Source organism: Molothrus ater, chromosome 18 (assembly GCF_012460135.2).
Source record: "Molothrus ater isolate BHLD 08-10-18 breed brown headed cowbird chromosome 18, BPBGC_Mater_1.1, whole genome shotgun sequence".
Taxonomy (NCBI): Eukaryota; Metazoa; Chordata; class Aves; order Passeriformes; family Icteridae; genus Molothrus; species Molothrus ater.
The window spans coordinates 12,667,778-12,690,890 of record NC_050495.2 but is presented as its reverse complement, the minus strand read 5'-3'; the positions used below and the strand labels follow the sequence as shown (position 1 = coordinate 12,690,890).

The following is a 23,113-nucleotide window of genomic DNA, read 5'->3' as shown; positions in this document are numbered from 1 at the left end:
AGGAGGGAGTGGATGCTCAGCACATACAGCCTGCAGATTCAGGGCAAATCCTTGGAGGAAAGCAGGCTCCAGGAATAAGAGATGTGGCATTAACAGAGCAGGACCCCTGGGGCAGGAGGTGGTGAGGGACAGGCAGAGGCAGTGCAGGGAGAAGGACAACTCCTGTCCCCAGGTGTGCTGGTGACCTTCCCCTGGCACAGAGCCACCTGCAGACACCAGTTGTCCTCAATCCTCTGCTTTACCTTCCTGGGATGCTTCTCTGCACAGGCAGAGCATCCTCGTGCTGCTCGGCTCCGAGACGGAGCTGCACATTTTTAGCCCGTTTTGACAGTGCTGGCAGCAGAGATTATTGGGTTTAGCTGTTTGTTTGGGGTATTTTTTTTACCTCCTGATTTTTTTTTCTGCAACAAACAAGGGGGAAGGTGCTGTTTTACTTCATTAAAGGAATCTTCAAAGGCTGCCCTGCACCTCCGATAGATTCCCAACCACCGGTGCAAAAACAGGCGCGCTGAATTATTAAAGTGCCTCTACCTGAACTCCCCCTCTGAGGTTGCCAACACAACTTCTGCCAAGAAAGCTTCCCAGCACAGAGGATCAGGTGTAGGAACAAATGCAGAGAGGCTGGGAGTGCTCCTGAGGGAGGGAGAGCTGGGCTGGACCGCGGGCAGCCGGTCCCGCTGGAGCGCAGGCAAGCTCATGCACGGGTTAGTGCCACAGGCAGACCCCAGCACCCCCACGCAGAGTACCTTGGAATAACCTACTTGGAATTCTCAAATGCAGATAGGTCTTCTGCCCTGGGCTTGAGGCTAAACCAGCAAAATAAAACGAACAACAAATAATAATAATAATCCCCGTGTGTGATACAGGGGCAGGGGATCTGTGGGATCTTAGGGCTTGCCTGGAGCAACCAGCAGCTTCCAGGTGAGGCAGAGGGTTGGTGCCATTGAAGTATTGCTGGACTGATATCCCAATCCCAGTGCCCTGTGTTTCCTTGCCTTCTCCACAGTGAAGACAAAAGCCCTGCTGACCTCCCTGAGCAGAGCAGGCTGTAATTTCCCTCTGATGTCTCCACTAATAGTCTATTATTTGGGAACCTTTGCTCCGTGCTGAGATGCAGCAGCCGGGCAGCCCCCGCTGCCTCCGGAAGGGAGGGGACAGGACAAGACTCCATCTTCAAAGGCAGGCAAAGTGACAGCACTGTGACAAGCCCTGACAGACATGGTAATGATGGCCCAGCCACCCTCTTTAAGGGAGACAAATGGGACCATCAGCTCTCTATGAACTCCTCTCTGTCAGAAGTGAAAATTTAGCAGTTTCTGTTTAAACCAAGGACTTGGAACACAGAGACAAATCCTTCCAAAACCTACTGGGAGCAGAAACGCCTCCAGATTCTACAATGACAAAAAGGGTTGTGAAGATTTTTATTTTCTCAGCTCTAGTGTGACAGGAACCTGAATAGCTCCAGGCCAGCACGGGGAAACTGGTGAGTGAGCCCCGCTAGATTCATTTTCCTGCCCCAATTCAGTGATCACAAACTCCCAGCCACAAAAGTCGGCAAGAACTGATATTTCCAAATCCTTTCAGACATAACTTCTGGCTGGGAATAGTAAAGAGAGTAGAATTTGTTTTTCAAGCCTGCAGTTGTTACCACAGCCTGCATCCCATGCCATGTGGATTTCTGAATCCTTCCCGAGGACAGCTGCCAGCAAAAAGCCAGCCAGGAAAAGCCTTTGCAGGGAAAAAAGCCTTTGCAGGTGAGTGGGGCTGACCACCACCATCCAAATGCATCATGGATGTGCCTCCAGCCCCTCGTTACAGAGCCCAGCACTGAGGCAAAGGAAAAAGATGGGATGTAGAAGAATAAAGATGTTTTGTTGTGAGCTTTCAGGGGAGCCCTGGGTCTCAGACCCAGGCAGCCTCAATTTCTGGCTGAAGTTCCTCATGTCAGCCCCACTGCGGGAGGCAGGTGGCTCCAGGGAGCAGAGGTCTCACACCCCCTGCCAGCAAAGGCTTTGCTGTTAGTGACTGAAGCTGCACTACAGGTTTCTCTAGAGAGATTAAAAGAGAGGAAGAGCTTTTGGCTTTTTCCACTGAGAGCTCCTAAGCCAGGAGTATTTCTGCCCTCATTATTCACCAGACAAGCTCAGTGCTCATATGGAACAGCTGCAATAGGGAGGGAGGGCTTTTCCTGTTCACTGGGGATGCAGAGCCCTTCCAACAACATCCTTGTACAGCTTTTAAGGTTCAGAAGGACCTTCAGCCCTGGAGACCCTCAAATCCCTTCCCACAGCACTGGAGAGACCAGGCTGGATCAGGACACCAGGACCACCAGAAGCTGGAATTCTCCAGTCAAAGCTAAGCAGCTGGGGAAGAAAGCCTAGATCCAACAATTTTATTATCAAAAGCAGGACGATTTTAGGGTTCTTTTTAAAGGGTTTCATCAGGGGGGATACAAACTGAGGCCTTCTGATACCTTTTTAATAGTGTTGTGCTTGCTGTTGCCCCGGCTGGAGTTCTCATTGTGCAAAATATCCAGAGCTGTCTCTCTCTCCTTGAGCTTCAGTGCCTCAATTTCTGTCTTCAGCTCGTTGAGCTGCTCCTGCAGGTGCTTGCTCCTCTCCATGTACTCCACCCTAAAACACACACACAGAACAGCCCTGGGTTAGCACTGACCAGCTGCACCTGCTGACGTTACACCGGGTAACCGAATTTTAACAGAATTATAACAGAAACAGCTTTTCTTCATTATTTTTAGCGTGTGGAACTGATAATATCAGTTTATAGCACACAGTGAGCTACTCAGAGCAATTATTTGTTCCTTATTAAAGGGGACCCAGACAGCCAACCCAGCAATAAAAGTGTAAGTTATATTATTATTATACAAAATTAAACCCAAGCTGGGTGGTATTTTTAAGTCTCCCAATTTGCAAGTGAAGCTGACAGAGGTTTACACCACACAGTGGTTTAAGCAGCTACTCAGGAGAGCTCTACACCCCTGCACCCCTTCCCAAACCTGCTCCACTACCCAAATCCACAAATCTTTCCATGAGGAAGGACCCTGATGTAGTGACTTGTCGTGTTGTAGAGGGATTTAGCTCGCAAACTGTGTGGGAGCAAGTGCTGTCCCCAAAATATCAGGGATCTTGTGGACACAGAGCACCCCTGGCACAGAGAAAGTCTCCCAAAAAAAAAGTAAGAAAGGGAAAAAAAACAAACCCCAAAGCCAGCATTCCCAGGACTCATCCTGAACTGCCTTCCACAATGAAAAATCAACCGGAAAAATCACCCCATGAGTTTTGTACCTGTGATTAACCCCCTGAGCCAGGTCAGAGGGCCAGCAGGGTAACAGGAAGCCTTTCCAGTGCCAAAATTTGTAAAGAGGTTTATCCCAGCACCCACGGAAAGAGAACAGCCCCAGAGAAGACAGGAAAAGCATCCTATTGCTTTCAGCATTTGGCAGAGGCAGCTCTCCCTGCTCAGGAGAGCAGGATGACCTAGATAGCAACCTGGGTACAGAACCAGGAATTATCCTGTTATTTTCAGCTTCTATCTTTTTCCTTCTGGCTTTGGGAAAAGTTTTTAGAAGTTCTTAATCTGTCTCTATGTCTGTGATTTCATACACAGGAAAGGGCACTGAGCAGAGGCAAAGCAAAGCAGCCTCTGGGATCCAGGGGTGTCAGTGCAGCCTCGGGAAGTTTTGGCCGGAGCGGGATGACAGAGCCATTGTGGCTTTGATCTACGACCCAATCGATGAACAAAGCACATCATTACTACAGAGATTAAAATCTGATCTGCTTTGATTTCTGCTCAATTGGTAATTTCGAAGGCTACACTTACACCCTCAGGAAAACACAAGATCAAAGCTCCTAATCACATCCAAACTTGCTGGCGAACACTTTTTATCCAGGAACGTGACACAAATGCCAAGGAAAAGGGGTTAAAGCCCTAGTGCAGGACCTTAACACACCCCAGCTACCACCACGTTCCCTGGACACCTGCAAAGCCTCAAGCTCAGGCCTGCAGCACTCAGCCTGCTGTTAACTCTTTCCACCACCGTGGGCAGTTCCAGCCTGAGCAGGAGCCAGGGTTCCCACAGGGACAGGAACTGCCTGGAGCAAGGCCCTGAGCTCACCTGGGAGCAGGTGGCAGGGACAGTCAGTGACACCAGGTCCCCACCAGGGAAAGGCTCAGCCAGGACAAGCCCAGAACTGTTGAGGTTGGAAAAGTCCTTTGAGGTTAACAAGTCCAACCATTCCCCAGCACTGCCAAGGCCAGCACTGCCCCATGTCCCCAGGTGCCACATCCACATGGCCTTTACATCCTTCAGGGATGGGGACTCCAGCACTGCCCTGGGCAGCTGTGCCAGGCCTGGAAATAATTTCCATGAAGGAATTATCCCAAAATCCACCCTGCCCCTGCCCTGGCCCGGCCTGAGGCCGTTCCCTCTGCTCCTGTCCCTGTTCCCTGGAGCACAGCCCGACCCCCCGGCTGTCCCCTCCTGGCAGGAGCTGTGCAGAGCCACAAGGGCCCCCTGAGGCTCCTTTGCTCCAGGCTGAGCCCCTGCCCAGCTCCCTCAGCCTCTCCTGGGGCTCCAGCCCCTTCCCAGCTCCGTTCCCTGGCCTGGCCACGCTCCAGCCCCTCCAGGTCTCTCCTGTCAGGAGGGTCCCAGAGCTGCCCCAGCACTGGAGGTGCCCCAGCAGTGCCAGCTCAGGGCACGGGCACTGCCCTGCTCCTGCTGCCACCCCAGGGCTGTCCTTGGCCTCTTGGCCACACCTGGCTCATGTCCAGCACAAATCCCAGCCCAGCCTGGATTGGATGTGTGCCACATACTTCTCCTTTTCGATTTCCATGGACAGCCTCTTCATGTCTGTATCCTTGAAGTCGAAGGAGAGGCTCTCACTGATGAGGTTGTAGCTTGGCAGGTCAGTGGGCAGTGCTGTGGTACTCGAGTTCATGGACTGCTGAAGAGAGAGCACAAGTTAATCACTCTGGGCCACACAAGGGTCACTACAGCCAATGTTCTGCAACACTGATGTAAAATCAGAGCAACACTTGAGCCCAGAGTCCTGAGCACAAGATCAGCCTGGACATCCCCTTGCTCTATTCCCAGTTTGCTCCTCAGTTCAAAGCCATTGCTTCTCCAGGATTCTTTGCAGTCCTAAAAGAGGAGAAAAAGCATCACCTGCCTTCAAAATCTATTGACAAGACTTGGTAAAATCAAGGCTTTATCGCTGCTGTGTCATTTTAAGCTGCCTCTTGGGAGTCATCTGTCTGCTATTTAACATTCAATCAGGTTTATAAAGTTCAAGCTGTGAGTGGGGACAATGTAAGACCCCGTGTGACAGCAGAGTCCTGCACTCCACAGCTCCCCAAAGCCTGAGCAAAGACCAATGTGACCCCAAGATTGCCATTCCAGCAAGGTCCATGGAGATGCACCGACACATTTTTATCTCCTCAGTAATTTACAGCTCCAAAGGTTTAAAAACCACTTCTAAATTCAGCTGGAAGTGGAGATAATACAGCAAATCACTCCTGGAACACCTGAGCAAGGATTTGGGACTTTCTTCCTCCTGCAAAATGCTTTGCTATCCCCCAGTGACACACACTGCCAGGCCCTCAGATTTTATCTTCTCCTTAAAAATGACCCTTCTTCCTCTCAGTCAAAAATTCTGTCACACCTCTAACAAATGGGCTCATTAGGAGGAGAGGAAAAGCCTGCTGGAGTCATGGCTCTGCTCCTGCAGCACACTGGATGAGGTGGCAAACAGGGCACACGTCAAGGGTGGCACAGCAGCATCAGATGGGGCTGAGTCACAAGTGCTGCCAGCCTGCTCAGCCCTGCTCTGGGGCATGAGAAATCCAGCCTGGCATCCCAAAGATCCCCCACGTCCCTCCTGGATGCTCCTTCTTGCTTTAAGGGATTCCTGTATGGAAAACAACGTGCCCAAACCTGGAATGGCAGTGCTGAGTACCTGCTCTAACAAATGAGAGATTGAGCTTCCATTGGCTCTTTCTTTCTCCTGTTTGGGATACTCCAAGCACTGTTTTCAGTTAGCTCCTCTTCAGCAAGACCTGCAAGCACTGGAGTGACAGATTTACTCTGCACAATAACCTCCCTCTTCCCTCAGCACCAGCCTGGAATTCACAAACAGCCAGGGCTCGTTCCCAGCTCGGACAAATCTGAGAGGGACAACATTTCATGGAGCAGCAAAGCTGGAACACAAACACCTCGTACAAGCATAAACAAGGAGGTGCCTCAAAGTGCACTTGGCCTGGCTGGAGCCTTCCAGGTGAGTTAAGACCCACATGACAAGGAAACCCAACTCCTTCCTCCCCCTTTGCTGCCAGCACAGAACAAAGCCACATTAATTCTGGAGCAGGCGCTGGAAGGGACAGCTCAGTACCTAAATTCCAGTCTCGAAGGAAAGGGGACAGGTCTGCCAAAGCACTTAACTGATTTAAATACTTGCATCCCATTGACATTCAAGTCCCTTCCCTGTAAGGCACAGGCGTTCCCAAAGCCCTTCCCACGTGAGGTTCTCCCATCCCTGCAGCACAGGGGAGCCAGGAGCATCCAAGCCAGCCCACTGGCCTTCAAACAACCTTTAGCCTGTTTTTTTTCAGTACAAGCTTTGTTGGTTTTTGTTTTTAAAAACTCCCAACAGCAGCAGTAACAGTTGAGCAGGAATTTCAGTTGCTGCAGCCATTAAGGCCTGAGCCAATTCATCAGGGTTGCTACAGCCACTACTTCCCTCTCTTGCCTCGGCACTGCTCTGCCATGGAGCAAGGAAAAAAATGGTGGAGAAGTCAGAGAGCAGCAGGAGTGAGGAAGAGTATGGAAAAAGCAAAGAGTGAGCAGGTTCAGGGCTCTCAAAGGCACAGGACTGGTATCTGGAACAAAGCATTTAACAGAATCATGGAATGGTTTGGGTGGGAAGGGACCTTAAAGCTCACAGACCTGCCATGGCAGGGACACCTCCCACTGTCCCAGGCTGCTCCCAGCCCCAATGTCCAGCCTGGCCTTGGGCACTGCCAGGGATCCAGGGGCAGCCCCAGCTGCTCTGGGCACCTGTGCCAGGGCCTGCCCACCCTGCCAGGGAACAATTCCTCATTCCCAATATCCCATCCATCCCTGCCCTCTGGCAGTGGGAGCCATTCCCTGGGTCCTGTCCCTCCATCCCTTGTTCCTAGTCCCTCTGCAGCTCTCCTGGAGCCCCTTCAGGCCCTGCAAGGGGCTCTGAGGTGTCCCTGGAGCCTTCTCCTCTCCAGGTGAGCACCCCCAGCTCTCCCAGCCTGGTCCCAGCCCTTGGAGCATCTCTGTGCCCTCCTCTGGACTGGCTCCAGCAGCTCCAGGGCCCTCCTGTGCTGGGACCCCAGATCTGGAGGCAGCTGTGCAGGTGCAGAGGGACAGAATTCCTGTTGCAGATCCCCTGCCATTAGCAACAATCCTGGGCAGCTCTCTCAGCAGGTGCTGCTATTTCTAATCCAGGGCCATAGGGGTGATAAAAGGGACAGGGAGCTTTTTCCATATGTGTTCCCTGACCTGGAACAAAGTGCAGAGCCCTGTTCCTGCACTCCAGCAGCTTCCTGCCGTTAATAGGAAAGCAGCACGGCGGCAGCAGCATCCCTTGGATCCCTCTGGAATACAGAGACAGGGAGGATCCAGAGGGAGCACAGAGCAGGCCAGGAGGGTTCCCCTGCAGGCAAAGCTCCTCCTGGTGCTGCCACTGCTTTTATTTCGGGCAAGCTCAAAGCAGCCACTTCCAGCTCCCACAGGATCAGAGAGGAGGTGGTTGCCTTTAGCTGGCACCTGAAGGGCACTGAGGGAAGCAAAGATTTGCAGCCAAGTCCGTAAGGAATGAGTCGTTCTCCGAGCCCTGACGGCCTGAGACTCACATCCACATCTCACTTCTCATGCATCACCTACCAGTGACATCATAAAAGCAGCTTGGGCTTCAAGGACTAAAAAGACACTGAAATAAGCTTTAAAGAACCAAGACTGGAGATTGGAAAGTTGAAATATATATATATTTAACTGTTTCTTTAGCCTTTTCTGCAGCAAAGAGTTAGGTCAGGGATTGGACTCCATCTCTGAATGGTTTTTTCCAACCTAAATGATTCTACATCCATCCACTCCCTCCTTCCTCTCTTGCTCTTGTGAAGTCCTGCTCAGTTCCCAGTGTCAGAGGACGACAGCACAACTCTGGGACCATGGAGAAGAACAAGCCCAATGTTACACACCCATTCAGGAAGGGAAAAGTTGGAATCCTGCACCGTTCATCGGAGCTGAGGAGCTCAAGTCTCCCAAAAACAGCTTTCACAACAGGGTCCTTCCATGTACTGGCAATCCAGGGTAACAGGTAACAGAGGATGGAAGAACCCAGCAAGGTGTTTTCACCTGGATATGGACATGCTGGGCACACCAGCCTCCTCCTGACCTTGAAAACAGCAGCCAGGGAGTGTGTGCAGCACAGCCCTCACCCCTCATCCCAGGGCTGGGAGAGGGGCAGGAGGAGCAGCAGCTGCATGAAGGGACCCTGCCACCAAAATGGGGAGGAAAAAAGCATTTCCCTTCCCAGCAGGCACTGGCAGCATGTCTGGAAGGCCAGGGCTCTTTAGGGAAGGCAGAGGACACAGCCCCGTGTGTCTGGAAGCAGCAGCTCTGCCTCCAGGCAGATGCAGCTGGAGGGGTGGAGCTGAGCTCCATGCAATCCCACAACATTCCCCTAATGAGGCTCTAATTCCACAGGAACAGAGAGCAGAGCCACCCAGCTGCTGCCCTGTGCAGGGATTTCAGCACAAGGGCTTTGAGCTGGGGCTCTGCTGGTTTCACTAAGGATGGACATGGCAACATGAGGGAACAGGGTGTGCAAGAGCTGCCCAAATCCCACACTGTTCAATGAGGACAAGTGTCTCCCTGTGCACAAGTCAAAGCCAGAATTAAGGAGCTGGGGCATCCCAGAATTCCAGTGACTTGTAAAAGAAGGAGCACTCCAAAGCTGGGCTTTATCCAGCACTCACTTGACTGAGTGTCCCAGAGCTGAGAGCACCTGATTATTTTCCATCACTGTTATTTTTAACAGCTTCCAAATATTCTTGCAGAACTCCAGGGAATTGGGATGCAACGTTGCTCCATCTCAACCCCTCTCCAATCTGCTCCTATAAACTTTCCAGACAAAGGGGGAAGGAGCCTACAGGTACAAATTCAAACCACAGTGCTGGCCTGTCCATAACTCCCACGCCAAGCCTATTCCTGATGCTCCTCCCCTTCCCCCAGGCCAGGAAGGAACAGGTATGAGCTGCAGGGCTGGAGGCACCTGATGGGGTTTGCAGGCACAATTAGGGAAGCAGAGGAAAAGAACTGCCAGACAAGTCAGAGCATTGGTCATCCAGTCTGGCTTTCAGTGCCCAGCAGGAATGGGGACCAGATGCTTCAGAGGAAGGTGTGAAATCCTCTTAATGGACAATTATGGAATAATCTCCCTTCAAGTAAGTTTTTTCCCAGAATATGAAGGTCCAGTTTATGCCCAAAGAATGAATTCACAGGTTCTGAACAGTGTTTATCTCACCTAACAAGAATAAGGGTATATTTAACCCTATTTTAAAGGTTATGGCTAAGCTGGTGCACTCCACACGTGCTGGCAAAGTGGCTCTGACACGGCTGCTAAATTGGTTTAAAATTTGCTGCTTTAATTTCACCAGCAGCTCCTTTGCTCTCGTAGCAAGAGGTGGGTGGAAAAAAAAAAAGAGCATAGTGAAGTTCTGCTGGATGAGATGCAGGGATGAAAAGGGCAAGCACTGCTCAGGATTTCTGAGCAGCAAAGAGACAGTTCAGCCCCCTCCATGATTGGGATGGAGAAGGAGGCTCCTCCAGGCTACACAGGAGGGCAGGAACTGGGAATTACAACACAGATCTCTCTTACTGTGTAGGAAGACTTGCTGGTGATCTCCAGGAGCTTCTGCTTCGCTCTGCGCTCTGACTCGCGAGCCTCCTGCAGGTCCTGCTTGAGCTGATCAGCCTCCTTTGCCCTGCAAGGACCAACAGCAAACAGCAAATGTCAGACTGCAGGAATGAGAGGATGGAGAAGCAGGATCACAGTGTGGAATAGGCAAGAAGAGACAGAGAAGGGCTGAGTTCATCCGAGCAGAAGGGCTGACACCCAGCAGGCTCTCACATGGAGAGGAGTAATCAGCTGGAAGGAAACAAGGCTGATCTTTTACTTGCTCACTGCCACATTCACTGTGGGACCTGGGCTTGGGTATCAGGAGGATGGAAACACCAGTTTTAACAAAGAGCAAAGTCTCTGTTCAGGGCTAACCTGGAACAGAACTCATGGCTGGAAAGGAGAACTGAGCAACTGAGAGATAAGTAGAAGAGTAAGGAGAGAAAAAAGGGAATGTAGATCTAGCATCCAGAGGAAGAACAACTCCCAAGTGTTATTAACATTGTTGAATACTTTGGGGAATGCAGGGGAGGGTTCCAAAAAGCTCCCAAAAGCAGAGCTGGCTTTTGGAGAGGGAAACCATCTGGGCCAAAGAGTCATTTGCTGTTGGACACACGTGGGAAGCTGAGGGAGGATAACTCAGAGGGATAACTTGAAGGGAGTGGGAAGCAAAGCAGAAGCAGCTGCAAGGTTGTACCCTCTGACCTCCTCTCTGACTCCTCGGCCATTTTCAGTGCCAACATCTCTGCCTCCAGCACCTTCTGCTCCATCAGCCTCTTCTCCTCCTCGGTGCGGATGGCCGTGGCCTTGATGCGCTGCATCTCCTGCTCGGCCTCGGCCGCCTTCTGAGCCAGGAGCTTGGCCTCCTCCTCTGTGATCTGCGCCTTCTCCGCCAGCAGATCCGCCGTCTCCTCCGACCTCATCTGACAATTCCAGGACACGAAGCCATTAAGCACAGCCAATGTCTCCCCAAATGTGCCCACAGCCCCTGGAGCAGGGCCCCGAGCTGCTGCCTCCGACACGCTCCATAGAATCCCTCCCTTCTGTGAAAGCCGCCAAGGCTGGGATGTGCCCAGGCTCTGTCCCAAATCATCCTCTTTGTGCTCCTCCCAAGCAGCCCAGCAGGATGGAATAGCTCCATCCAGCCTGCTGCTCACTGGCCACTGGCAGCAGTTTGGGAGCAGTCTTAGAGCAGTCATAGAGCACTTCCAAAAATGCTTCTGCAGTGGAAAGAGTGAGGAGCAGCTGCAGTGCTCGGGAAACGGCCTCCCAGGGACCTACCAGAGCCTCGTTGGCCATGGTTGCCTCCTCCTTCAGCTGCATCAGCCTCCTCTCCAGCTCATCCCTGGTCCTCTCAGCCTCTTCTCTCATTTGCTTCTCTCGTGCCAGGCACTGTCGTTCCATCTGGGAAAAAGTGATTGGGGAAAGTGAGGAGAAAAACACACATGAGGAAGGCTTTCCATGGAGGAGAAAGAGTCACAGGTGAGGCCAGAGCACTGCTGCCTCCTCTCTGCTTAGTGACAATGGGAATGTCCCCTGGACTGGGGTGACCTGACCAAAGAACAGAATCATGGGATCATTTAGGTTGGAAAACATCTCCAAGATCATCAAGTCCAGCTGTTCTCCCAGCACAGCCAAGGCCACCCCTAAGCCATGTCCCCAAGTGCCACATCCATATGTTCTTTTAACCCTTTCAGGGATGGTGATTCCACCACTGCCCTGGGCAGCCTGTTTGATGCTCCCTTGGTAAGTGCCAGTCCTGAGACAATTCCCATCCTCTGCTCGGGCTGTCACTCACAGCATGGCCACAGGAGCTGCCTGCAGGTGACAATGTCCCCAGACAGTGCCCTCCTAGGCTCAGTCACGGGCCAGACCAGGACAAGCAGGTCTCAAGATCTCTAGCTTAACTCTCTGGAGTTTCTTACAGCAGGGATGAGCTTAAGGACAGTCTGAGGGCATCTCCCAAACACTGAAGCACATGGCAGGAGGCTGAAGGACAAGGATAGCTGCTCCTTTTGATCAGATATCTAAGCCAGCATCCTGGAACCTTCACTTCCATTTGTTCAGAGGGAGGTCACACAGAGTGCAACCACCTCTGGCAATTCCTGGATAAAACAAACCCTCCCTGTTTGCAGGGTACAGCAATGCTTCTCCAGGAGGAGAAGATCCAAGCCATCAGGACCTGCCAGCTCTTCCCAGAAGATGCTGGGAGAGTTGTTGTGCCCAGGGACTGCCTCTTCACTAGCCAAGAGCCCAAGGGAGCCATTGGACTAATTAACACACTGAGTTTAATTCCTCCAGTCCCACAGGGATGGGGCATTATAAATATCCACGCTGCAGCCAGGACAGGAGACCTGCTGGGTTTAATAAGGGAAGGAAGTGAGACAAGCCACATTTCTCTACTCCTTGGACACCAGCTGTGCTCTGAAAGCGGGACGCCCACTGTTCCAACCGTTCTGCTTCCTTCCATTAAAGGTTCCCCTCATTAATTATCATTATGATCTGCATCCCGCTCAGGACTCCCATTAACAAGAATTCCTGATCTAAAAGGACTGTTTGAAACCAGTAAATGACTGTGGATGCTGGGGAGAGAGTAGGGAGCAGGGCAGACAGCCCACACCGGAGCCTGACCTCTCCCATGGAGCCCAAGTGCTCTGGATTTGGGAGCTCACATGGAGCCATAAGCTGCTGCTCCCTCCCAGAGCCCTCACCTCTTCCAGCAGCCAAACAAGCACAGGATCTTGGGTGTGGTGTTATCCAAACACATCAAACACTCACACATTGCAAAACTTCAAGATTCATGGAATTGTTAAGGTTGGAAAAGCCCTCTAAGCCCAAGCCTAACCATTATCCCAGCACCACTGTGTACTCCACAAAACCATATCCTTTGAGTGCCACATGCACTTCTGAACTCCTCCATGGATGGTGACTTCACCACTTCCCTGGGCAGCCCACTCCAATGCCTGAGCACCCATCCCTGAGGCTGTCAGCACTTGGACACCACACTGCTCCTTCCAAGGACCTTCTGCTCCACTAAGGACATGGCTTGGGGAACACAGTGGTGAAGGGTTGATGGTTGGAGGCCTCAGAGTGCTTTTCCAACCTCAATGGTTCTACAGTGCCACCTCCTTACTGACCAGAGGAATCCCTGCGGGAAGCACAAAGTCCCTCTTCCCCACTGGAGCTCTCCTGGCACTCCACAAGCTACATGAAGGAAAACTGCCTCAGGAGGTGCCTGAAGGACAAGTCACATCCCACCTCCAGCCCAACTAAGCACCTCAGCACCACACGAGCACCTTGGGAGGTACATGAAGGACAAGACACATCCCATTTCCAGGCTGGCTGAGCACCTCAGCACCACACAAACACCAAGAGGTGCCTGAAGAACAAGCCATGTCCTACCTTCAGCCCAGCTGAGCATCTCAGCACTACAAAAACACCAAGAGGTGCCTTGAAGGACAAGCCATGTCCTACCTTGAGCCCAGCTGAGCACCTCAGCACTACAAAAACACCAAGAGGTGCCTGAAGGACAAGCCATGTCCTACCTTCAGCCCAGCTGAGCACCCTCAGCACCACACAAGGATTGAGAGAGGTGCCTGAAGGACAAGCCATGTCCCATTTCCAGGCCAGCTGAGCACCTCCACCCCACACAAGCACCTCTGTGGCCACGCTCAAACCCAGTTACACCCAGACCCATGAGCACAAGCCCCTGCTGGGTGCAGTGATTGCAATGGCTTCTCCTTCTCTCTAGTGGCTTCCCTGCCAAAGGGCCATTTATATTCCAAGCACCAGTGCTCAGATTAGCTGTGTGGGTTTCAGTGAGTAGAAAAGGTCTACGAGCAGCAAACAATGATTCATACAATTCAATTTGCTGATCTCTGCTCGTGGGCTCCACGCCGCTGCCTCCGCCGCGCCGTGCCGGGCGCCCGGGCTGACCCGTGGCACGGAGAGAGGCCAGTGTGGAATTAGCATTCCAGGCTGCACAGCCTGTGCATTCCATCACCCTGCAATTAGAAATGAGCCAAAGAGCTACAGCAGAGCACAGCTCCCCCTCACAGCCCCTGATTAATCAACTGTCCCAACACACGGCCTGCCATGCACTTGTAGACACCCAGGGCAGCTCTTCCCTCCCTCCTCTCAGGTTTGTTCCCAAATTGGGGGCTGGACTCAGGCTGCCATCAACCTGCAGAGCCAAGCTGAGATGACTGGAGAGCTAGGAGCAGGCTACTAGAAAATGTTCAGCTGGACCTTCCCTCAAAGCTGCTCTGAAGCCATTCCAGAGCCTGTCCTTCCCAAGCCCACATGCATTTCTGATTTTGGCTCACTGGTTATGGGACATGTGGCTCACCTGCTTCCTGGCCTTCTCCTCCCTGGCCTGTGCCTTCATCTGCTGCACCTCCAACGAGTCTGCCTTCCTCCTCCTCATGAAGAGGTCGTGGTTCCCAATGCACAGCTGAAGAATCTGTTGCAGTCAGGGGTGAAGAGCAGAGAGACACAGCTGTACACGTGATGGCAATGAGGTGGTTTGTATTCTTGACACACAAAACCACTAGAATTGCTTTGATTTGGTGCTTGTTAGTGCTTCCACCCACTGAGCTCCAACCCTGTGAGCTCTCACAGCTGTAGGAGGGGCAGGGAGCCAGGTCCCACACCAAACACCAGCTCCTGGGTACAGCAGCTCTTTGCAGACACCAATTTTCTGTGCCTCCAGCACAGCACGGGTGTTGTTTCACACCCACTCTAAAAAGGCAAGAGGCCAAATAATGAAATAAAAATTTCTACAGCTCTGCCTGGTTCCCTGGTTCTCACTGCCCTCTTTCTTTAGGCTCAAGATGAACTTGCACCTTCTCCCCAGTGTACGTTTAAGGCACTGAGATTAAAAAATAAATGAAAAGAAAACAAAAAAGGAAAACCACTTTCCATTTGGACAAACAGAAGGCTTATCAAAAACTTGCTTGGGCATCTCCTGATGCCTTTGCTGAAGGGATTTGAGCCCCACTGTGGTTCTCTCTCTGGTGAGGACCAGGGAGGTGGCAGTGCTAGAGGAGGGTTAGCACAAGGTGGGCACACAGAGGAGTGAAAAGATTTTTTTAGCAATAAAAGCAGAGTTCTAAATTTGGATTCTTTTCTAAAGGACTGATTTACATGCTCTTCTTCCATTTCATAAAATCACAAGAATCATGGAATGGCTGGAGTTGGAAAAGACCTTTAAGATCATGCAGTGCCACCCCCTGCCATGGGCAGGGACACATTCCACTAGCCCAGGTTGCTCCAAGCCCCATCCAATCTGGCCTGGAACACTTTCAGGGACGGGGCAGCCACAACCCAAGTCACAAATGACTTCTCTGAAGATTTCAGCACTATGAACCTGATGATGCAGGGAATGAGGAAGCGCCATTTCCTATGGAATACAAAGCACAGCCAACAACAGGACAGCAAAGGTACCTGTGTGACCTAACAACAGATCCAAATCCAGAACATCAGCTAAAGCTGGTCTCCAGCATGGACAGCTCAATGCAGCCCATCCTTGTCCAAGGAGAGTCCTCAGAGGGGGAAAAGCCAGGACTCTGGTAAAGGTGCCTCCCAAAACAGGGAAAGCTAACAGGGCAGAATGGGAAAGATCCACATGGGAACAAAGAGGAACTGAGCAAAGCTGGGAGTTGTATTTACTAAGTGCTTCCACTATTTAGGTCAGCTGAAAGCCATGGGCTCCAAAAGGGAACACAAAAACCAGGGAGGAGGAGAGGTTCTGTGGAGCAGCTTGAGTCTCTCCCTTCCCTTCTTCAGCGAGCAGAAACTGCTACACCCCACCACAACCACACAGCAGCAGCTCCCTCTCAAAGGAAAAGCCCCAAAAGCTCGTTGTGTCCCACTCTCTGCAGAACCCACTGCTGCAGGCAGTAAAAAAAGTCTGTCTGTGCACTCACCAGTTTATTCACACGCAGCTTTGATGAATTGAATTTAAAAACATCAATCTTTTTGTCCAATGGCTTAATCGTAAACTGAAAAGGAAAAAATAAAGAGGGAGAGAGTTATCAGAGAGTGGTGCATTTAATAAAAAGGCAGCTATAAAATTCTTCCTGAAAGCTCTGGCTCAGAGCAGGTCAGCAGGGTCAGACACACGGCTCAGAGCCGTCCCCGTGGCTCTGAGCCAGGCAAGAGGACTCGCATCAGAAGCAGCCAAGGAGACAACTGTTCCTCCTGCCAGGAAAACATGGGGGCCACAGGAGCTGGTGTCCTCTGAGAGAACCCTGCAGGGGTGGGGGTTCAGCTCAGCACCTCCCCAGGCAAGGTGCTGCTCTGCTGGGAGCTGCAGGGAACACAGAAACCACAGCAGGAACTCAGGATGCTTCCAAAGGCAGGAAGAACCAGCTCAGCACCACAGAATCAATAAAGTTGGAAAAGCCCTCCAAGATCCTAAAATTCAAGTGTCAACCCAACAGCACCATGTTCACCCTCAAACCCTGTCCACAGGTGTTCTGAACACTTTCCTCAGCAGTCTGGGCCAGGGTTTGACAGCCCTTTAATGAAGGAATTTTCCCTAATATCCATCTTAAACCTTCCCTGGCACAACTCGAGGCTGTCTCATCTCATCCTGTCACTTGTTACCTGGGAGAAGAGTCCGACTCCCAGCTGGCTGCACTCTCCTGTCAGGGAGTTAAAAGGGCAGGAGAGCTGCATCAGGAACACAGCAAGGAGCTGCTGCCCTTCCCACTGACACTTCCACTCACAAGAGCTCCCCAGAAGAATTTTCCATGCATTTTCTTCTCCAGAACTCAGATTTCCCCAAAATTCAAACAGGATGTCCTAAGATTTCCCCACAATTCAATCTGTTATTCCCTGGCTCTAAGTTGTATTTACAGTCCATGTACCAACCAGCTGTACCCATGGCCTGGCTTCACCCTCTCCACAGCTCTCCCACAGAGAGCCCAGTGGTGGCACAAATCCCTCAAGGGCTTTGGTAATGCAGCCCTTGGATGGAGAGAAGCCTCTGCACTATCAAAAGGGTACTTGAAGAGATGGAGTGCTCTGCAAGATGGCATTTTTTAGGAGACATGCACATATTCCATCACTCCCCCACACACTACAGAAATAACGGGCTGAGGAGCTGGAGCAGACAGAGTGTGTCCATTAGAGTGGGAGATCTGTCAATACACGGCCCTGCCTGCAAAGGGTCCTGTCCTGGCACTGCCTTGCTCTGGCAGTTTAAGAGCCAATCTTTTAAGACTTTCACAAAAGCAGACGTGCATGAACGTCCCTGGATTTGAGCTCCAGCAGGGCCCCCAGCAGTCACTGAGAGCAGCAGCAGGAATGTGCTGGGAGAGGAGTTTCAGCTCTGTGTGAACAGTCAATCTTTGTTAGGAGGGATAACCCCCAGTGTGGTGTCAGCAGAGCTGCTGTTCCCAGCTATTGGCCCTGTTTGCATCAGGTCAGGCCTGCTGGTGGGCACCTGATGACAGAGATGATTGAGCTGATGGAAGGGATCCATGCTGCCCCTGGAGAGAGCTCTGACACAGCCCTGTGGCAAGGCTGCTTATGCAGGGGTCAGTCCCTGCATTCTGGGGAGCTCCCCATGCACTGTGACAGGCAGGGAAGCTTTGGATGTCACTCAGTGCTGGGCTTTCTGCAGAGTCCTGAAGCTCTTTAAGAAGTAAAAGCAAGTGGAGACAATTCCAGCACGGATTTACTGCTTATGAAACTTCACAAGACACGCAATAAACGCAGCTGATGAGAAACCTTTAGCTGCTCCCCTGATCAATATCATGTTTAGATTAGAAAACCATTTTTAATTAAGAAGTTAATTCTCTTCCTTACCATGAAGGCAGCCGGTTTCTTTGAGCAGCTCTCTCAGACTTAAAATGGAGCTGCTTAGTCCCCCCTCCTCAGCCAATTGCACTTCTGTTCTCAATTAGGTTTGGGGGCCAACAATCCCAAAGACTCATATTTAGACTCTGGATTTAATAAATAACTATCTAACAGCAGGCTTAAATTGCTCAACTTCCTAAAAAGATTCCAGCTGCTGTGCCAAGCCCCGCAGCCTGAAACCCAAGATGATGTAATGAGATGGCAAGAGCTCTTCTCCCCAGGAATACATCTCCCTGTATTCCATAATACAGAATACATCCACAGTAATAAATACTGTAATATATGCAGTAAAGAAGAGATTTTAACTTCTGAACTCTGGTATTTGGGCTAAGAACATCAACAGCAATTTTGGGTTTTTGAAGAGATTATTACATAGAAGGTTTGATACCAAAGAAGAGAACCAGCTCCCCAGTGACCCCTTGCACGCCCACTCCTGCACAATTTCAGGAAGGCTTGGATTAAGGTTTCAACTGGAGGAGTTGAGCTGCCCTTAGCTAAGCTGGTGAGAGCAAGCACAGCAGACAGAGAAGCCAAAAGAAATAATTTTAAATCCCAGTTGTGTTCTTACTGCTCTCAGGGAGGAGGTGGGACACATCCATACCTCTTTATCACTGTAGGAGATATTCCGGATCTCATTCCACGGGAAGGAGATTTTAGGGGTCAACCTGTTGTCTGGGTCATAAATGTGAAGACCCAAGGCATCAACTCCAAGGAGCAGCTCTGTGCCCTTTTTATTCTGCAGGAGGAAAGGAAAGAGCAGAAATCACTGGGAGGGTCAGACGTGAACCACTGTTCCCTCCTCAGCCAGCCCCGAGCACTGACCCAGCACTGTGTACCAGGAGCTGCTGCCTCCCCTCAGCACAGGTGGGGTCCCCAAATGTCACCTCCCAGCTCTCCTGGCTCTCCAGGACATGGAGATTACCCTGGCAGGAAAACAGGACCCCCAGCCCACCCAACTCACCCTGATGGCGAAGTAGTTCACGCCGTACATTTCCAGGTCCTGGGCTATCTTCAGATACTCCATTTCAGCTTCATCTCTGTCAGGCAGGAACAGTGTTGGGAGGATCAGAGAGGGACATGGCTGCTCCTGCTGATCCTAAGCACTCACCAGGCTTTAAAGCTTGGACTGTCTCTATCACACAGGTCAATCCTGTCTTTGCTGGCAGGATCAATAGAGTCCAAGAGCAAATCTCACTCTGCAGTCGCCAGCATCTGAGTGGCTGCTGAGATGCAGCACTCCAAGCCTGGCTTTGTTAACCTCCCAATCCCTTCAGCGTAAACAGGAAATCCCTGGCTGGGATGCCACTGTTTCAGATCCATGGCTTTACATTTATCCCCCAAAAGGAGCATTTTGCCACCTGAGGCAGCCATAGGGTTTGAATTCCTATTTCTTCTCCCAGATCCCTGATGCAGGTGAGTCCTTACTTTGCATCATTCCTACATTCTCTTGAAGTCCCCGACAATGACCAGGGGACAGCAAGGCACAAGCAGAGCCATCAACAAAAGCTTTGAGCTCTTCCCAAGGCTGCTGCAGAGATGTGCCAGGATTAACCTGCTGGCAGAGCTCATCCAGCACCTGCCCAAGCTTCCCAAACCCTGGTGACTCTCCAGGGGAGGGGACTGGCCCTGTCCCAGCCAGCAGCACAAGCTCACCTCGCTCTGCCCCGGTGCTCTGCGTACCAGGCTGTTATCCTTTCCTCCCACATCTCTGGAGTCATCTGGTACAGGTTTATTACCTGGCATAGGTGGGAGACAGACACCAGGTCACAGTGCTGCTCCTGGCTCAGCAAGAAAGCCAGAAACACCAAGACAGGTGCCAGCAGCACATCCAGCCTCAGGACAGCCTGGACACCGACTCCCCAATGCTGCAGAGCTCCTTACCCGCTTGGGAAGCAACTCCTCCTGTGCCAGGAAGCCTCTCTTGTGCACGTTGGGATCGTAGTCACCGTACTGGGGAGAAGCACAGACACCACACCCACCCCACGTTAACAAGAAGGGCAAGTCAAACTCTTCACCCCCTCACAGCCAGCCCTGAGAGACGGCAAACACGGCCTGCTCACCCCTTCACCCCATGAGCACAGAGCCTGCTGCTCTCTAAGGGGAATAACCTGGGTTTCTTCATCATTTCATTGCTAATAGAGACAAAGAACTTCCTTCTACTCATGCAGCAGAGCTGGGAGAAGAACAAAACTTCCCACCATCACAGAATCATTAAGTTTGGAAAAGGTCTCCAAGATCAAGTGCAGCCTGTGACTGAACACCCCTAAGGTCCCCAAGAGCCACATCTGCTCAGTTTTTGAACACTTCCAGGGATGGTGACTCCACCAATTGCCACAACTTCAGCTAATGACCATCACCAGTTGATGTCCTCCATCAGTCCAGCTGGACTAGATGATGGTTCTCTATTCTATTCTCATTATCATGCCCTAATTAACATTTCCCCCAGTGCAGGGCAAGACTATAGCTGAGAGGTCCTTGCAGTTCCACAGGTAATGGAACAAGGAAATAAGACATGGAGAAAGACCTGTCCCCAAAAACTGAGAGATAGCAGTGATCCAGGTTAGGCAGATGGCAGTTCCTCTGTTGCTGCTCAGCACCCGAATGAATAAATATCAAAAAAATTAGAGGAGTTTGACAGATTCCTCTCAGGCAGGTGGTGGCTCTTCTGTCAGAGGGTCTGTTGCTCAACTGGGTCATGGAATCCAATTCAGATTTGTTAAGCACATCCACTAATTACTGGTATTTGTTTAGATTTACATCTCTTTGAGCAGCATATAAAGTGACTGAGAAAGAAAACTGCTTATTAACAGATTGAAGAGCCGCGTGTCCCTGTGGTGCATGTGAAAATGAATTTACCTCCTGCACGGCCTCAGAGGGCAGGAAAAACGCTGCAAAACGGCTCCTCCAACAGCCCAGCAAATTCAGGGGGAGAGGAACAAAGCATGTGAGGCACGTACACGGAGTGCTGTGACTTCCACACTTCCTTCACCTGGCAACCAGGACTTCTGCAGTGATAGAGGTGACAGTGCCCGACTGCACGAGCACAGCGTCGTTTGTTTAAGCCACTCATTTTGCAAGTGGGGCAGCCCTTCCCTTCCTGCTCTTCTGAGCAACCTTCACTCAGGAAGTGCAAAATGCTGACAATTTTTAAACACACGACCAAGAGGCACCTGGTGGTCATACAACAAGTCAGGAGGCTTTTCCTCTCAGCCTCCTTTTTGTGCCAGGACCTTCACCGTGCACCAAAACCAGAGCTCAGCATCAAAAGTCTACACACATCCCACCTCTGCGCTTGGGAGACAACACGTGGGGATTAAAGACACAAATATTGATTTGGAGCCAATGCAGATGCAAAGGGAGCATGTAACAACAACCAACACTGACTCAGACTTCAATTAATAGAACAAAACCAGCCCGGATTTCATCCAAGAGTGGGGGCAACTCTCTGCCTTCCAAGGTCTTGGAGCTCCTCAGGATGCAGCACTCTGCAGGTACACGGCCCCCGAGCCTCCCTCCAAAGGAAGCAGCACTAAAAACGTGGCACTGGTGAAGGAAGCAACTCCAACAACTTTGGACAGGCAGCAAGTAAATCATTTTTAGGTGATGAAAATAATAGTAAATAGGATTAACATGATTATTTTCTGTTGTGATCTTCTGCAGAAGTCTAAGACTAAGTATGGATTATGTGACTTTTCATGTGCTAAAAAATACTGCCGTGTCCCAGAGGAATATTTGTACTGAGAGGGGAGTCTGGATGAGAACATTAATTATTCACAAGTCAAAAATCAACAAATGGCTTAAGTATTGCAGAATTTGTTGGCTCAAATGATTTTGCAAATGTACTTTCTAAAGGCCTTTTCAATTAAACCATTACTTTCAAACTGTCATGGAATTTCAGCTCTTGTTAATTGAACTGTATGATTAATATTCATGATTGGGCATGGAATTGCCTTAACCACATCCATACGCCCGGCTTAGACTGTTGGATAAACACAGGCACGCTCAGCTACAAATTAACACCAAGCATTGCTTGTTTGGGGGAAAAACAATAATAATCAAAGAGCTGTTTGCTGTGCTACAAGATCTGAAGTGCTGAGAGAGCTGCAGCACAGCAGCGACCTGCATTTAAGGGGCAAAAAATAGAAGAACCTCCTGGATGTTCCCATTTTTTTTCAGTTGATCCCACGTCTTTCCCAGCTATTTAAAACCTGAACCACCTCCAACCTCTGAAAGCCACGTGGGTGGTTTGAACAGGGCTGGAGAGGAAAGCACATAGTAATTCCCCAAATGAACACAACGAGAGAGAAATAAATAAGCTGTTATTTTTATGACCCCCCTGTTTCCTTTGCTGTCTCAGGTTGGGGTGGATGGACCAGCAGCACCTGGCTGTCAATAAGTGGCTGCTGGATGCACACATGCTGCTGTGGCAAGCTATTATGCCCCTAATCATGCAAATCAGCACGTTATTAGTGAAATTACTGCACTCTCTGCCTGCTTTCTTGCCCAGGAAGGACATCATTATCCTATTCAACTGGAAGGAGATGACCTGCAACATCCTTCTTCCCAATTCCCTATGGAACTTCAGCTTTCACCTTTGCTGGGAGTGAAAGCAGAAGGGGAATCCCAGGCTGGAGGGGCAGCAAGGAAAGGGATGTCTGAAAAAGCCCCTTAGTGAAAAGCAGAAAAGTCACCCCTGCTCCACCTTCTCCTGATCTCAGCATGGTCAGAACTGCTGTGGCTCCATGTGAGCTCCTCCCAATGGCCCAGGACATTCAAGGTGCCAGGGGGACAAAGGGGAGGGCACAACCGACCTGCACCAAGTCACAGCCTGTACCCAAGGAGCTGTCCCGGCCATGAGGTAACAGAGCTCAATATTTACCCAACATTTATTCATTCTGGCAGCCAGAAAAGTCATTCCCTACATATCCTCAGCTCAGGTCAATGGAAGGAAAGCCAAGAAGTGTTTACTCATGTACTCTAATAAGAGTGATGAATGTTTCACACAAACAGAAACATTTCTAAAAGCAACTTTTCTTTGCCCAGCTGATGAGTCTCTTGAACAAAACATGGTTTCATCAATACTCTGATTATGAGGAGAAAACACCAATTTCTTGTAAATTCTAACCCCATCAAAGAACATGGCACCCAGGGCTCTACTCAGAGTGTGAGCTGAAGGCTTATGAGAAAATTACATGGCCAAAGGGAAAAAACAACCTGGATCAGGCCCTCTCTGCTGGCAAGAGGGCCAAACCCCTTCCCCTGCACTGCCAGCAAAGATGGTCCCACAGAGCTGCTCCTCCTAA

The 23,113-nt window shown here is 50.7% G+C and overlaps 1 protein-coding gene across 4 annotated transcripts in view; it reads right to left on the bottom strand.

The window, feature by feature from the left end:
• The window catches only part of NF2 (NF2, moesin-ezrin-radixin like (MERLIN) tumor suppressor), a 46,244-nt gene that overhangs the window by 6,821 nt on the left and 16,310 nt on the right, over window positions 1-23,113 (bottom strand). The window contains exons 5-16 of one of the 4 annotated variants that reach the window (XM_036393067.2): window positions 19,692-19,760; window positions 19,464-19,546; window positions 18,772-18,847; window positions 18,412-18,546; window positions 15,872-15,946; window positions 14,293-14,406; window positions 11,226-11,348; window positions 10,650-10,867; window positions 9,924-10,029; window positions 4,831-4,961; window positions 2,474-2,633; window positions 762-806 (exon numbers count right to left, since the gene is read on the bottom strand). In XM_036393067.2, the coding sequence (XP_036248960.1) occupies window positions 771-806; window positions 2,474-2,633; window positions 4,831-4,961; window positions 9,924-10,029; window positions 10,650-10,867; window positions 11,226-11,348; window positions 14,293-14,406; window positions 15,872-15,946; window positions 18,412-18,546; window positions 18,772-18,847; window positions 19,464-19,546; window positions 19,692-19,760 (1,326 nt within the window). In that variant the 3' untranslated portion in view covers window positions 762-770. The remainder of the gene's footprint in view (window positions 1-761; window positions 807-2,473; window positions 2,634-4,830; window positions 4,962-9,923; window positions 10,030-10,649; window positions 10,868-11,225; window positions 11,349-14,292; window positions 14,407-15,871; window positions 15,947-18,411; window positions 18,547-18,771; window positions 18,848-19,463; window positions 19,547-19,691; window positions 19,761-23,113) is intronic. The other 3 variants (XM_054516727.1, XM_036393065.2, XM_036393066.2) reach the window with 3 other exon arrangements.